At 43.3% G+C, this 16,812-nt stretch overlaps 1 protein-coding gene across 4 annotated transcripts in view; it reads left to right on the top strand.

Annotated features, from left to right (window-relative positions):
* The window catches only part of LOC123757229 (uncharacterized), a 58,260-nt gene that overhangs the window by 36,757 nt on the left and 4,691 nt on the right, over nucleotides 1-16,812 (top strand). For all 4 annotated transcript variants that reach the window (XM_045740719.2, XM_045740721.2, XM_069323753.1 and 1 more), the window contains exons 12-16: nucleotides 6,318-6,488; nucleotides 7,747-8,005; nucleotides 10,905-11,045; nucleotides 13,017-13,195; nucleotides 14,205-14,385. In XM_045740719.2, coding sequence (XP_045596675.2) covers nucleotides 6,318-6,488; nucleotides 7,747-8,005; nucleotides 10,905-11,045; nucleotides 13,017-13,195; nucleotides 14,205-14,385 — 931 coding nt within the window. The remainder of the gene's footprint in view (nucleotides 1-6,317; nucleotides 6,489-7,746; nucleotides 8,006-10,904; nucleotides 11,046-13,016; nucleotides 13,196-14,204; nucleotides 14,386-16,812) is intronic.

Consider the following 16,812-nt stretch of genomic DNA (forward strand, 5'->3'; position numbering starts at 1 on the left):
GGGTTATCTTTCCTGAGCCTTTGGGAACTACCTCCGCGTGGTTCTGTTGCTGCTCAGTGATTGCCCGCCCTTGGGGTTCAGCTGGGGTGGTTCTTACTCCTGTTTGCCCTTGGGTAGGAGGTAGTTTCGTTGCTGGCTGGGGACGAGGTACTGTGCTGCTGTCTGATATACGCATAGCAACCGGTTCTGTTCACCTGGAGACATTTTGCTTTTGTGGGTTTTTTCTTTTTTGTTTGTTTTGCCTGGTGGGGGGATGGGTCTGCCTTGTGTGGCAGTAGGACCACTTGTATGATTTTGGTGGCCCTCCACTAGGTCAGTGTGCTTGCACACGTCGCAGGGGTTCAGCTTTTAGTTTGTTTGCTTGGTAGCTCTGGGATAACCGGTTAGCAGTACCTCGCCAGAGCTTCCCTTAGTAGTTGGCCTAAGGGCCCCTGGAAACTCCCATTCAGGCTCAGGGGTCTGATGGAAGAGACTTCAGAGCCCCACTGAGTTTGAAGGTTGCTCTGTCCCTTTGACTCAGGGTGACACTCACCGTCTTTGCCTCCCCCATGCTGTTTCTTGGGTCAGTGACACCTTTGACCCGGAGTCCTGCGAGTGGTGTTCCTTACTTGTACTCCAATTCACCCAGCCCAATGAGATTCATAATCGTGTGCAAGCAGCTTCGGCGTTGCATGCATGGTTTAGGTTGCTGCAACGCGCAAGGTTGCTAGCCTTTATGGAGGCCCCACAGCTGCCCCGCCCCGCTTTGGTTATAGGGATTCGGACTTGGGGGTGTTAGTCACCTCGACTTTGGTTTCATCTGCATCCCCTAGTCCTTCCCCTGCCTTCATCCTGCTACCCCCCTTCCCCTGCTCCCGGCTCCCAAACGTCTGAGGGTTTTGGAGTCGGGGCAGAGTTTGCCTGGTGGTGAGTCTCGGGCGGCTTTGGGGATTGCCCCTTCCGGATCGGCGGCAGAGGCATTTGATCCTGTTTCTCCTGCTGGAGTCTTTGGGCCTCACTAGCAGGCCCCCTTCATCCTGGATTTTCTGGTGGACTCTGCTTTTCTCCAGAGGCAGAGGCTTTGGAGGACTGCTCGGCCCCGGGGCCTGACATGGAGGTTCCTGGGGCTAGGGAGGAGTTCACTTGGGGGGGCTTGGGCCCTGTTTGACCCCGCTTGGGTGTTGGTACCCTCAGCGCGGGAGCTTGTTGTTACAGGGGGAGGGGTTTTCCTATCCCCCCTCCTTGTACGAGTTTGATATGTGTGCAATTCCTCCCCGAGTTCGGTTCCGGGTTCCCTTGGGTTCTTCAGTTCCCTCCTTCGGCTTTCTGCATCACACCAAAGGTGGTGCAGGAAGCCCATGTGGCTTACCTCTTGCGAGACCCGGATTACGCCTCGGTAATGGATCCTTCTTCTTTCGAGTTTGACTCCTCGTTTCCTTTCTGGGTGCATATTGAGGTGCTGGAGTCTTCCTGGTTCGCGGACTGCCCTTTCTTTTCGTTGGGGCGTGGCATTCATTCTGTCGGACCCACGCGCTTAAATGGCGGGAGTTGACTACGGTTCAGGTTAACCTAGGGAACAAATTTGAGCACCTCAGTGCATGCTTGTTCACCCACGTACTTCCTCGTGATGTCGGTCAGGTGCAGCTTCATGCGCAGGTTCCTTCCCTTTCGGTGTCCCTGGTGGCCGAGGATTTGCACGCCTTTGGGCATTTGGCTTCGGTCTTGCGTTTCTTTTCTCTGCTGGAGCTGTCTTCGGACTGGCTCAGCGAGGATGTGCAGGAACTGGGATCTGGGCTTGTGTTCGGTGTGTTTGCTCTGGCAGCTCAGGCGTCGGCTGCCTTATTGAAGTTTGCGCCGATTCTGAAGCAGGCGGTGTCTCTGCAGTGTACCTTGACGACTGGCTGGTGTGGGCTCCAAGTCAGTCCTCGTGTCTGCTCACCAGGGATTTGGTTCTTTCCTAGCTCGCCGGGTTCGGGTTCTTGGTGAACTGGAGGAAGTCCTATTTGGTTCTCTCTCAGGTTTAGACTTGGCTGGGTCTTGTGTGGGACCCTCAGACTGCTTCCTTGTCTCTCCCTCCGGCGATGCTGTTGCAGCTGCGGTCCCGCCTACGACTGTTTTGGAGGGCACCAGGGTCACACGCCGGTTGTTCGAGCAGCTGTGCAGGAGCCTGAACTTCGTCGTGCTGGTCTACCCAACGGGTCGGATCTGGCTTCGGCGGCTATTCTGGTTTCTCCGGGAGCGTCCCTTCTGCCGCTCTCGCTGGGTTCGGATCCCAGGAGCCTTGCGCTGGCTGCTGCGTCGTCGGCTTCCTCTGCAGGTTTTTCGGGGTTCTGTGCTGTGGCACCTCCCCGAGCCCTTGTTCAATGTGTTCATGGATGCCTCATCTCTTGGCTTGGGATTTGTGACAAGTGCTCACCACGCCAGCCAGCCAGGGTCGGTGGGGTCCGTCCTTCCGTCGAGCTCGCATCACGGTGCAGGAGTTTGCGGCGATGTGGCATTCGCTTCAGAGGATTCGTGTTGCTCGCAGAGCAACAATCCAGCTCCATTCGGACTGCTCCCCAAGTGGTTCATTGCCTGAACCACGGGGATTCGATGCGGTCCTTGGCCCTGTGGGGCTGGTCGCTTCAGGGGACTCGTCTGCCGAGTTCTCGGGGTTTGGCTTTCCTGGCGGTTCACATTCAGGGGGTGTCAAACGTCTTGGCAGACGGCCTGTCTCGGTTCATTTCCCTATCCACAGAATGGACAGTCGACGCCGACTCGTTCAGTTGGTTTTGCCGGACATCCGGGCGCCCAGAAGTGGACCTCTTCACATTGGCGTGGTCGAGGCATCTTCCAGTGTATGTGGCGCCCTTCCCAGACTGTGAGGCCGTCTGGGTCGATGCCTTTCGGCTGGACTGGTCGAGGTGGGGTTACCTGTACTGTACCTCTTCCCACCGGTCCGGTTGTTACTCCGGATACTGGCTCGGTTGGAGACTTGCCAAGGGAGAGTAGTCCTGTTGGCTCCTTGGTGGCCGGCCCAGCCCTGGTTTCAGGTGCTTCTTGCTCGATATCAGAATCCGAAGGTCTTCCCGTGGCTCCACCTCTTTCAGCAGATCGGTCCGGTCCAGTACATGGCTGGTTCGATCTTCTCTATTCATTGTGTCTGGTCTTTTTGATGCGGGTTTATCACCACTTGTATGGTGATCAGGTGGCTTCGTTGATGGTGTCCTGTTACAACCCTGGGTTCTTGTTTGGAAACCAGAGATCAATTTTGAGTTTAAATAATTATGTATACATTAATTCATAGGATTGGATTATATAAGAGGGATATTTAATTGATAACATTTATATTCAGGGCTTATCATACCTGATACACATTTGTTTCCGTCTCCCTTGCCAGACGTAAGACGAATCTTGTTACTCACAGAGCATTCAGACTCTGTGCTTGTTGATTATTAAATATAATATTGAATTAGTTATCAGCTATTCTTAGAATTGTTAAAGTAACTAGTAATGAATGTCGGTGAAGACTTGTAATGATTCTGGCTGTACGATCAGTTAAGTATCTTCCCGGCAGCATCCTTTGAGAGAGCTCTGAGGCTGTTCTAGAGGTCTTCTGGTTCTGGCTGTTGTGGTGTCTACACCTTCCCTGTGGGCTCTGTTCTCCTCCTCCTCCTTCTCTCTTCCCTTACCTTATTCTGTGTTTGTTATACAAGCTAAGTATCTGACTGTGTATTACTGTGGTACTGGCTAGGTGTGTAATTAGTTCTGGTGTAATCTAAGCTAGTGTTTTGGTATCCCTACGTGTACTCTAGGAGACTAGGGAGACCACATGTGCTTAAGTCTGTGATACCTATGATGCTAGTGCCCTTCAGGAAAGTAGTCTTTACCCTAGTTTTGAAATTGTAAACTTTGCATCCTGCTTATGTGGACCAAGGTGTTTAACGTAAGGTAGAGTGGTAAAGTGATTTATTGTATTTATGTATATGGGGGTTATTAGAGGGTTCAATAAATAAGGATAAAGCTAGGAGTATCTTTTCATCTGGTTTGGAGTGGAGTAGGTGATTACCTTAAATGGCAGACTTTTATTCTAGCCAAACAAGTTCATTCATTGCTGGGAATATTCTTCCCTGGGGGCCGGGGCCTACCTATTTCCACAATTTTAGGAACTCCTTTGTACTATTGGCCCTCTCATTACAACCACCTACCCCCCATAACATATCTCACCTGTGAGTTTCGTCTAGACAGCAGTATGAAATTTCCTGACGGTCCTTTCAGCATTTTTTGTCTCTTTGTAGGTTGTCTTCGATTTCTGATTGGGTTGTTTTGTCCTTTTTCTCTTGGTTGTTTCAGGACCGTCATCTTATGCCAAATACTGTCGCCTCGTATCATGCAGCGCTAGGGGAGCCGCTGCAGCTTGCATTCGGGGTGGATGACACTGCTCCGTTCCGCAACCTTTCTCGGACGTTGTTTCACCTCCGGCCTGCTCATGCGCCGCCTGAGCCATCCTGGTCGTTGGACCGGGTGCTCTCTTTTCTCTTTTCTCCTCGGTTTGTGGTGGCCCCCCCCCCCTCTTTTCAAGATTGATTTTCTTAGGCTCTTGTTTTTCTTGTTGGCATTGGCCTCTGGGGATCGGGTCGGGGAGCTTCATGCTCTCCTCCAGTGCAGGGGTTTCTGCTCTTTCGGTCCTGGTGGCCATTTTGTTCATTTGCAGCCGTCTCCTTCTTTTCTGGCGAAGAATGAGTCTGCTGCTTTCCAAAGGGGTCCTTGGATTGTTGATGCTTGGTTGTTTCAGCCGGGGGTGCATCATGTTTTGTGTCCGGATGCAGTTCTTCGTTGTTATTTGCGTGCCACGGCCTGCATGGCAGAGGACGCGCTTTGGGTGAACCCGGTTTCCCTTCTTCCCTGTTCCAGGGCGCGGGGTCTCCCAGGTCGTCCGCAAGATTATTCAGTCCAGCCAGCCTGCGGTCTATCCCCGTGGCCATGACGTTCCTACATTCGTGGCTTTGGCTGCAGTTTTTGGGAATATGTCCTGAGCTGACATTCGGGCATGTTCGTTAATGTTTCCGGATCCTTCTCAGGAGTGTGTAGCCTTGGATCACAGGTTGCAGCCAGTTGTCTCGACTTGGAGTTGAGGAGCGAGTGATGACCACCTCCTGGGTAAGTCCCTGTTCTTTTTTATCTTTGGTTAGATAGCTCCGAGGAGCCGAAGGGGCTCTCCACAGAAAACCAGTATTGAATGTAATGAAACGCCATTTTCTGGGTGATACCAGGAGGCTCCCCGGCATTCCTTCCTCTCTCCGGTCGGCGTTTTTTTCACGTTTTTGATACTCGGCTTCTGAACTGAGGAGAGTTGCCGGCGTGGAGGTCTGGGACTCCCCCGTCCCCCCTCCCAGGGAGGGGGGGTTACACAGACAGATCCCCGGCATTTGTGGTGACGTCATACTTGTTTCCTTGGTTTTGATTGGGGAGTTCTGTCGCTAATTTGGCTTTTAGTTTGCAAATTTTGACCAGCAGTAGTTTGTTTTGGAATTCCTACCTTTCTGGGTGACTGACCTGGTAGATGGCAGACAAAGACTGTTTCCAATTACATGGGGGCTTTAGGCCATTGCTCCTCGTGCCTCTTTTGAGGGGGGGCCAGATTCTGGCTCTGGTCGCCGGTAGGCCTAGAACTCCTTCGATTGACTGTTGCCACATCAGCCCGGTATAGCTCCGGGAAGCCTCCGGGTCTCACCGAGAAAATGACATTTCATTGCATTCAACGCTGTTTTTTTATTATTATTATTAGTACAGTATTATACTTTTTGCAAAAGATTCCTTACTTTTGAATATATTTCATGTGAAAAACTAAGAAATAATTATTTGGTTATGGTTCCCATCACAATGTAATGCTGACAAATTCCAGAGGAACACTAACCAATTACTCTTAGTTTGCATAGAGATATGATTTTCTGTCATTTTTGTCATTCTATTTAAATACTTTATTTTTTCTATTTAATTCTATTTCTATTTAAATACATTCTATTTAAATACAAATTCATAAGGAAAAAAGGTAAAACAGTGAAAAAAATTCTGTACAGTAAGGGTGACAAGTTTGATAGTTGCACTTTTGGGGTTTAAACACAAATTGTGTAAAGCATTGCTAACTCTGAGTACATTGTTTCAAGGATTGTTTATTAATTAAAATATTGCTCATTGGTTTGTCATTATAAAAAAATGTAAACAAATATTTATAACCCTAAGGTAATGCAACAAAACTAACCATAAGGTAATGCAACAAAACTACATGCATACCTGTATTATGATCAATAAATATTGCGTTTTATGTAACTTGTACATTATATTAAAATTTCTTCCAGTTATGAGGATTCAGTTGGAGTTGTGCAGGATCAAAAGTTGGATGGGATAACCTATGTTGCACAGACGCTCGCTCATGAACTTGGCCATAATCTGGGTCTTGGTCATGATGAGGATGATAAGGACTGCCAGTGTGAAACAAACAATTGTATAATGAACACCAGCAGGGACAGGTGAGACTGAGATGGGTAAATAGAGAGGAAAGAAAAGTATGGAAAAGATATACAGTATATATAAGTTACAAGTTAAATAGCAAGAGATAATTAAGGAGAATAAGACTTGTATAGAGCTTAAAAGGAGGAGTAAAGGAAGATAGTCCTGTGCTATTAAAAAGAGATAAAATAAATAGATACATGTTAAATATTACATGTAATATTTAAGATAATCATGTGTTAAATATTATATGTAAATTGTTAATAATACACCTGTGGCTGCACAAAATAAATGGGAGACAGTAAAGAGAATAAGGAAGTTGTTCTTAAGGGTAAAATGCATGATAATTGAAAGGGTGATTATAGTAAAATTCATAAATATGTGTTGAGTGTATTGAAATCCTTCTTTCTGAGCCAGTCCCTCAGGTGCTTCCAAAGCCAGGTTCACCCAGAACATGTTGCACACAATGTTCTACTCGAGAGAGACTTATTTCAATCAACCCCTGTACAAAAAAAGATTCATAACCTATCACTCTACTAACTACTAGTTAGCAACAAGAGAAAATGGGAGCAACTGTGGGGATGGTCAGAAAGGAGCATTTTACCATGTTCAACATCTTATATCTGAGCTAAGGTCCCCTTAGTCACTGCAGCAAACTGCTTCACTATGGTGTCACAGGGAAGAGAATAGCATAGCTTGTCACTCCAAGTTATGGAGAAATCACTACATGGTTCCCCAAGGATAGTCTTGCCAACATATGACCCCAGGCCACAGAGTGCATGTATAGTGATGGCACTTACCTGAAGGAAAAACATGTGAGATGACCTCACCCATTCCTGGAGAAATGGTACGGTGATACACTTGCAGCTGGCAAGGCTGAATCTGTACTCTGAAGAGCTGAAAGAGGGAAGCATTGACAGAAGGAAGTACAATGTAGTCAAAGCACACTAAGGCAGGGTACAGGCAGGAAGATGCCAGCTGTCCTCAAAAAAATCTGAGAGGCCTGAATATACTGACAGCTTCACCACTAAAGGTCATTTCATGACATTTAATGCTTTATTTATATCCATATCTCCACAAGCACAGTCAATGCTCTTTTCACCATCATTTAATGATCGCAAGTATACTCTAAAGTACAGTATAATCATAGGCTTGAAATATGTACTAGTAATAAATTCTTAAATTGCTCATTCTTTCAGTGTGAGCCATTGTCATTTAGGGTAGAAATGTTTGTGTAGTGTTGAGCTAGCTGCAATTTTTGTCTTTCACCATTTACAGACACAGTTCTCGCATCACCTGGAGCTCTTGTAGCAAGAGGAACCTTACTAGAAGTTTGAAGGCTTTCTCTTTTGACTGTCTGAAGAATGTGCCATCAAAACTGTTTTCGGGCAATAGTTGTGGCAATGGTGTGGTAGAAGAAGGTGAAGAGTGTGACTGTGGTCCAGCAGATTACTGTGAAAATCCATGTTGCATTTCTGACACATGCAAGTTTGTCACCAATGCCACTTGCGCCACAGGTCCTTGCTGTGACACAAAGGTGATTTAGAAATTTTTCTTGAAATGATTTAAATAATAAATAAAGATAAACAATATTGAGAATATACAGTACAGTACATTGTCTTGTTAAAAAGATCTTGGTTTAAAGTACCGTATTTTCATCCCGGGAAAAATGGCATTTTTGTTTATCTTGAAATTCATAAATTTTTTACTACTGTATTAGATTTTTAATTTTATTTTTCCCACAACAGTGATTTTAAAAAACTGAGCACAGTATGTTGTGCATCATACATGACAAAATCCTTCAAGCCACCTTGTATATCCTTGATTTGCAATCCAGGTGTTGTGGTCCCTGTCTACTAGAGCGGTGCTTGCTTTTGATGCTCTCTACACCATCTGTTATGTCTGTAGTTCAGCATTCTTTTCAGATTTTCAAGCTTTTCCTTCCCTGCTGATCTTTGCAGGGAAGTGACTGGGGGAAGGGGGTCTGCTACCTTGCCTTTGGGAGTGGGGTGTTTTGTCTTCCTTCTATGATGGGCCTTGGAGGGGTGTGTGTGTGTGTGTGTGTGTAATTACCCGAGTGTAGTTACAGGATGAAAGCTATGCTTATTGTGTCCCATCTTCACTATAATCTCTGTCATATGACATTTTGAAGGTTCCTATGATTTTTAGCATACATCACTACCTCATAATAACTTATTCCAACTGTTTGAAACTTTGTTTGCAATTGAAAACTTTAATAAATTTCTTTTGGCCCCTTTCCTTTATAGTATATAGCATATTGTTAAGTTCAAGTTTCAACAATGCCTGTCACAATTTTGTATGTGGTGATTACATTGCTTCTTTTCCTTTTTATCTTATATAATGCCTCTAGTTTTTCTTCATAGCTCTTGTCTTTTAGGTACAGAGCCACCAGTGCCAGAACCAGGAGCCAGATTATGGAATCGGTTACATAAGCACTTATAAACATGTACATCTTTCCTCACTCTTTGACGGCTTTGGTTACAATTACTGTATTAAATAGTTTACAAGCATGAAAACTACCCAATCAACTGTTATTGCTATAAACAGTCTCCTGGTGCTTCGGAGCTCATTAACTGTTTAATAATTGTAAACAAAGCCGCCAAAGATTGAGAAAATGTGTACAGGTTCGTAAGTGCTTGCGTAACTGCTTCGTGAATCTGGCCCCTGATCTCTTTCATAGAGATGCAGAGAGCAAATGACATTCTGCCATTTCACCATGAAAGCTTCCAGAAAGTCAGGGAAGTTTAACAGATAACTGCTGGGTTCACAAGATTTGATGCCTCAAAACTGCCAAGCAACCCCAATGATTTAATCGAAACAAAGTAAATCACAGGAAACTAGATTTAACTCATTAGTACTGAATGACACCAACAGGCAGCCTGGAGCTTGGTTTAAAGCCAGCTCACATCTTGGTTTTGTCACCGATGCCTTGCCTAGAGCAATGCAGTAGTGTTCCAGTTACCATCTTTTGAGACAGGTTCCAGTGCTTCTAAGCTAAGTACCAGCCATCCTAGGACTTGTCCTGTGGGAGGTCTTTTTTTTTTTTTTTTTTTTGTTAATGTCTCATTCATTATAATATTGCTTCACAAGCATGTCTTTCTGCCTGGTTTTGTTGTCTAGACTTGGCTTTTTGCACTTTGAACTGCATGTGTTTAGTGGTAACTTCCTTGGGTGTTTGATTAGTGCTACCTTTGCACTGAGAGTAACATCTAAGGTGTGTTCGAGAGTTTGCCCTTTCAAGACCAGGCCACTTGGGTGGAGTGCCTTATGTGCCTTACCTCGAGTGTTTCAGGGGTCATTTGACTTCTTTGGCCTGTAGTTGGAGGCATTCAAGCAATTGTGTGGAGGGCACTTGTGGTTTATGCACTTTGTTTACACAGCATGCCATGCACACCATTTGCAGCACAGGTATTGGGGCTGCTTATGGTTACCATTCTTTCAGTGAACATCCCCAGTGCCTGGGAGCACCTGTCTGGCTTTTAACCAGCAGGCTCAACCCAACAGGTCTCTGGCAAGGTCAATTATTCATAAAAGATGACCCAGCTAACCTTCTGTCGCTATTTGCAATTTTAAAGAGTGCTTGTCATCTTTGCTACATGGAAGTACTCATCTTTCTGCTTCCACCATGCTACCTGTTGGCCCCGATATTTGTGGGGTTTGTTCCACATGGGTTCTGACCCTTTCTATTCCTACTGGGTGGAAGCATAGTGGGCAGCTGCCACATACACGTGCATTTGTCAGAGTTCAGCATATTTCATATTCAGAATGCCATATTCTGGTCTAGTTCTGTGTACCAATTAGTCCTAGAGATTTGTCCATCCTAAAAGTTTCCCTCTTTCCAAGTCTCCCCTTCGGTTAATGGGGACGACCTGTTTTTGTGATGCCTCCTGCAAAATTCAAGCCTCTTCCATGATGGACCCCCTGCTTCCATTGAGTTTGGGTCGGCATCATCTTTTTGGCTAAGTTATGAGATCCGTACTCATCCTGGTTGGCTGACAACTTTCTTTTTTCCTTGGGGGTATGAATTTTAAGCATTCTGCAGCTCATTTTAGCTCGATGATTGCTTCTAGTACCAGTAAAAGTTCCTGATGGTGTCAGTACCTAGAATGTCACCATGTCCGACTGTATAATTTGTCCTGTATAGACTGCAGGATTTTACCTTAGAAGGGAGCCAAATAAGTCTGCTCAGATTAGCACTTTACATACATTCAAAACCTATTATATTCCTCTTCTCAAACTATTTAAAATAATATTAATTATTGTGTTGTACTGTATGTGCCATCATCAGATTTATGATGGTCAGAGTAAATAAAATATTGTTTTATAGTAATTTTGTTACATAATTTCATTATTCTATTACATTCTCAGTATGCTGAACACCTGTACCAGTATAGTACATGATGCGTTTCCTACAGACTTGCACACCAAAACCTACGTGGACAGTGTGTCGTGATGCTACAGCCGACTGTGACATTCCTGAGTACTGTTCTGGTACCTCGGAGTACTGCCCACCTGACATAGTTGAGAAGGATGGAACTTACTGCAGAGGGGGAAAGGTGTGTAGATACACAAATATTATATATACTGTGTCTGGATGATTTTGCTTTGCTTATGGAGATTCAAGTGAAAATTCAAATTGCAGTTAAAATATTGGTTTAAGGTGAAAAACTTTGGTTCATTCATCATAAATTATATGTTTCACGATGACTATTAAATGTTGATAATTGCTCTTAGTAATGTAATTTAAATGTATATATTTGCCTTTAACATGCAAGCCTAGTTATTTGTTTGATCCCAGTCTGCTGGCTTCACACACTGGACAACAGCTAAGAAGCATGCGAGTCTTGCTTCAGTAGACAGACCCACATGGTAGAGACTGGTTAAGTGACTAGGAGGCCGTTCCAGTAGTTAGTGATTTGGTGATTGACAGTATTGCCAAGCAATGGGTTGGATTGATTAATTCTCCGATATTTAGCACAATATGACCCTATAAGGGTTGTTTGAAAATTCTGTGCAGTTGTGTCTGCCTCCCTAAAAGATCTGATGGTCAAGGACACAGTGACTTTACTTAAGGAAGCAGCTTCCATATGTAAGAGCTCAGAAAATTCTCTTAAGAATGTCCCTTGTCTACCTACTGCCATGAACAGTCAGAAATTGCAACACAACTTGAGTTTGGGTGTCTTGGGTGGTTGTCAATGCTGCCTCCTAAGGGCACTTATCAGGTTTGACCAGGCTGGTAAACAAGCTGCTATGAAGCCTCACTTGTAGCTCACTTGTGCAGCTTGTCCTCCTCAACAATGTCCAAATGTTCATTAATCCAGCTGCCAAACCCCATTTATAAATGGAAAAACGATTGGTACATGACTCAACTGATGATGATCAAACATTTCAAACAAAAAATGCTCAGATCGATTCTCTGATGACCTCTGTTCAAATTAAAAGTCTGTAAATGCTTCACCCATGTATACTTCAAATACCAGTTTGTCAAATACCAATATCAAATACAAATAACAGAGCCTAAACACCTAGTTGGCATCCATCAGTTTCAGGATACTATGGAGTTGCTCTCTGGTTGTCGGTCTGGAGTGGCCTCTCCAGAGTGCAAAGCCAGGCTGGTTGATATGGAGCAGAAGCTGTTACCCAAGCAGCAGGTTCCCCCCTCTCTACGGTGCCGAAAGTCCCCAATGGAAAGGCAAACGCCAATACGATTGATTCCAGCACCGTCGCAGGAACTGTGAGCTCCGGAGTTGACCTCGAAGTTGGTGAAACAGGGACTCCAAACCCCGGAGACCACCATGGCCGGAGAAGAACCACTCCATCAAGGGCAAGAACAACCCCAGCCTCCTGAAGCAGAGCCTGGGCTGCACGAGCCCCAGGAGGTGGATGTCCCAGTCCCACACCTATGGGTTCCAGACAGAGATCGTCACAGCCCTCTTTCACCCATGACCGGCTTCCTTCAAGACAAAGCAGTAGGAAGAGTGATAATTATTAAATACAGCAATTATTATTATTATAATAATTATTGCAGGTGCAGGAGGTGCAGGATAAACAGGGGAAATGAATGACATGGCAGATAACGATGATCTGCCATGTCATTCATGCATGATGAATAGCAGATAAGAAAAATCCTCAACTATAGGGGGGTTTTCCAGGGCAATTGGTCCTTGCGCCTCTCTGAGGGGGCCAGGTTCTGGTTTGTGGTACCCAATAGGCTGAACTCCATAGACTAATGGCCCAGTCTAATGATTCGCTCCCCACAGAAAATAATCATTTCATAGTCTCTTGTATACTTTTTATTGTTTTATTTTGTCTCACATCATTGTTTTGGCCAAGCAAAACCTGGTTCTGAATATTTTGTTAGTTGAGTATGTATCTTTTAGGTTTTATTTATAATATTTCTTCAAACCGATTTAAATTCAAAACTTTTTAAGTGTTATAATAAAGCTTGCTTTGTTTACTCATTAAATTATTCATGAGCAATGTGTTATCTCTATTATTTATGTAAGCATTTTATATTTTTTTCACAGGGTCACTGTTATAAGGGAGAATGTGGTAGTCATGAAGGCAGGTGCCAGCAAGTATGGGGTGCCAGTGCCTTATCAGGTTCTCCACAGTGCTACACACAGATTAACCAGGAAGGTGGACCCTATGGCAACTGTGGCCTTTTGGATTCAGATGGCAGTGCACTCCAGCCTTGTTCTCTCCAGTTAGTATATACCAGATTCTTCATTTCAAATACCTCAACCATGTTTTCCATTAATTATTTAAATACTTTAGTTCCAACCCCAAAAGTAACCATACTTAGTAACTCCCCTTCCACAAGTTTGTCCAGTGTGCTCTTAATGGGCATTTTGGTAATTCTTTCATAAAAGGTTCATGGCTAATAGTAAGATTGATAGGTACTTTGCAGCATTCTGCAGTCCTCTCTGGGCCTCGGATTATTTTCTTCAAAAATGATTGGCCGTTGCCAATGCTGTCAATGTAGTCATCGTCCGCTTCCTGAGGTAACATTAAGCTGTTTGCACCAGTGAATTATGGCAGGGATGCCAAATATGCCATATGCCAAATCCTATCAAAATTTAAGTGCACTACAGCAAGTGATAGTATCAGTTGACAATTAGATTGCTGGGCAGGGCAAGATGTTGGGGCACATTTCCACACACCTAATGTCACTGTTCATCTTGCAGTAAATAGGTACTGAAGAGTTATCCAACTGTTGTGTTGCATCCTGGGGAAGGTTGGTAGTTGGCCTAGGAAGATCTTGATAAATAGGTGTCTTATCCTAACAATGGAGTCTACATTGACAACTGATGTTATCCATTCAATACCACTGTGTAACTGTGCCATTCTAGTAATGCAATCATTTGTATGAATGTAGTGACACAACTGACTGCATATTGTGCAAATTTCATGTTGTTTTAGATTCAGCTTCTCGGAACAAAACTTTCAAATAGCACAGGCTATGGCGAGCCCGTAGTGGATTTTTAGACAAATTTGACATTGTTATTTTAATGCTACAATTGATGTTAAAACTGCTGAGTATTGTAGCATAGCAGGTGATGAGATCAGTGTAGAGTGGTAGAGTGGATGGGATCTGTATGGTGTTGCAGTTGACTGTGCCAGTGTGTGGCAACAGGTGAAGGTGTAAACTAATTGAAGTGCAACAGCTGGTGTAAAAGCGTTTTTTGTCTGATATTACCACTTATTCTCTACAGTGATGCCATGTGTGGCACCCTACACTGCCACACTGATGCTGACGTGAAACCCAAGTTTGGCATCGTCTCCTACACCGCCTGGAGTAAAGACAATCATGACTGCAGGACAATTTTCTCCACCAGTGACATTCCTCCTAGCTATTGGCTCTCTCCTGATGGTGCATCATGTGGTGAAGGAATGGTATGTAGTATTGTACTGTGCTTTATTGTGCACTGAAGGACAGTTGCAATGCCATTACTGGACAACTATTACTGACATCAGCCCTAATAATTACTAATTTGTAGATATTTTCACTGATGTAATTACCTCTGATCTTCTGCAGTTGTTGATATTTTATATATATATATATATATATATATATATATATATATATATATATATATATATATATATATATATATATATATATATATATATATATATAATATATAATTATATTATATTATATTATATAATAATATGTAATGATGAAGTACACTATTATTCACAAAGCATATGAAAATGCACATGGTAGCAGATGAAATGCAAAGGGATACTTTTGATACTGTTCCTTATTGATTTTTTTTTCAGCTTTTAGGAAGTGAGACACAGCCATTCAAAGGTGCAAACAATGATTAAAACTTCACATTGGGCAAAATTCAGAGGAGGTTAGGAAGTAATTTTAGTGTTGCAAGAAATTAACCAGTTCTTAGAGAACTAATTGAATTAATAGTTAAAATTCATAAATAAATGCAAAATCTAGAACAAAAAATACATTCCAGATTGGACCCTTATGCAAGGGTGAATCTTCTCAGATGACAGCAAAGAAATGAGTGAAATACTGAGGTTATAGTGCAATTCTGTTTTCAGTGAACCCCCTGAACATATTGCAGATCAATGATCCAAATGAATTCTTTATGAATGTGATCCACCATATATCAGATGTTACCTTAACCAGACTCGACTTTGAAGAAGCCATAGACAGCATGCTCATGCATTCTGTACTAGGCCCAGACTCTTTAGAATTCTATATTCATCAAGAACTGCAAAGTACCACATCACAGGCCCTAAACATTTTTTGGAGACAGTCTAGATACTGGTGTTCTCCACTGTTTTATGTCAAGGATATCATGCAACTTAACAAAGGAAGTAGTAAAGCCAATGCAAAAAAATATCAACCAATAGCTTTAACATTGCATATCATAAGTCTTTGAAAGAGTGCTAAGAAGTATGATCACAAAACACATGGAATCAGTGTCTTTATAACCCTGGGCAACATGGGTTCAGAACAGGGCACTCCATAATCACCGTGTTATTCTAGCGTGATTTGTTTAGCTAGTGTCCTGTTGCAGTGTTACATAGGTATCTATAGGTTTTGCTAACTTCTCACTTTGCTGCTCTATTCCTCAACTCCTGTTCTTTGACACAGTTTTCCAAAGTTCATCTCTGTTTTTGCAGTAAGTGGTTAAGCTCATCAATCTACTGGTTATTTACATGTCTTCTATTTTCTACTTTTGTTGCTTTGCATAACATAGTTAGCTATGGAATCATCCGAGGACCCTTACCTCAGAAATTGGGTATTGCTTGCAATAAAATTCTTTTTCAAGCCAGACCCCTCATATAATCCTGTTAACACCCTTGTTGTTCTGTCTTTCCTGAGCATAGTTGAGTGGTCTGGATTTTATGTGGGGATTGCCAGCTTTTGACACTGTCATGGTGATGGTGATAACATCTGGTGACAGTCGGTGTACCATTAATCTATTTACAATAGTTTACAGTGATAATTGACAGCTTTGGGTTCTCAATTTTTTTTTTTTTTGCCTGCAGGAGGGTACCTGGATTATACACCTGGTTGAGGTTCTAGGAGTTGTTCTACTCCTGAAGCCCAGCACAGTGCCAGGTTTGCCTTGTGACAGTTTGGTCCAACATGCTGTTGCATGGAATGGCCTGGTCAGTTCAGCACTTCTTGCAGAAAAGTGTTCAGTTATTTTTTATGAGTTCTACTTTTGTGCCAGCCATATTTATTATACTTGCTGGGAGGATATTGAACAAGGATGGATCTCTGATGTTCATACAATATTTCCTTATTGTGTCTATGGTACTTTCTCTCTTCATTGGCTCTATTCTGCATTTCATTCCATATCATTCACTCCAGTACACTGTCACTTTTGTGTGAATTTGGGACCTGGCACTCCAGTATTTTCCATGTCTATATTTTTTATAGCTATCTTGTCTCCTTTCTACAGTAGCTATCTTCTTCTCTCCTTTCTAGAGTACTTTCTGAGAGCTTTGAGATGATCCCAATAATTTGGATGCTTTATCCTGTTTATGCATGTCGTATAAGTTCTTTGTGTTCCCTCTATTTTAGCAATCTCTCCTGCTCTGAAGGGTAAAGGTGAGTACTGTATTGAGCAATACTGAAGGCAGGACAGCACCAGTGATTTGAATAGTATGAGCATTACGATGGGGATCCCTGGACTTAAAGGTTCTCATAATCCATCCTATCATTTTGTAGCCTATGCTCTATTTGCTTAGTTATGCTCCCTAACCATTATGTTGTCAGACAACATTATTCCCATATCCTTTACATGTTGCTTTCATAATATGGACAGATTTGGTTGTGTATTG

This window comes from Procambarus clarkii, chromosome 13, assembly GCF_040958095.1.
Source record: "Procambarus clarkii isolate CNS0578487 chromosome 13, FALCON_Pclarkii_2.0, whole genome shotgun sequence".
NCBI lineage: Eukaryota > Metazoa > Arthropoda > Malacostraca > Decapoda > Cambaridae > Procambarus > Procambarus clarkii.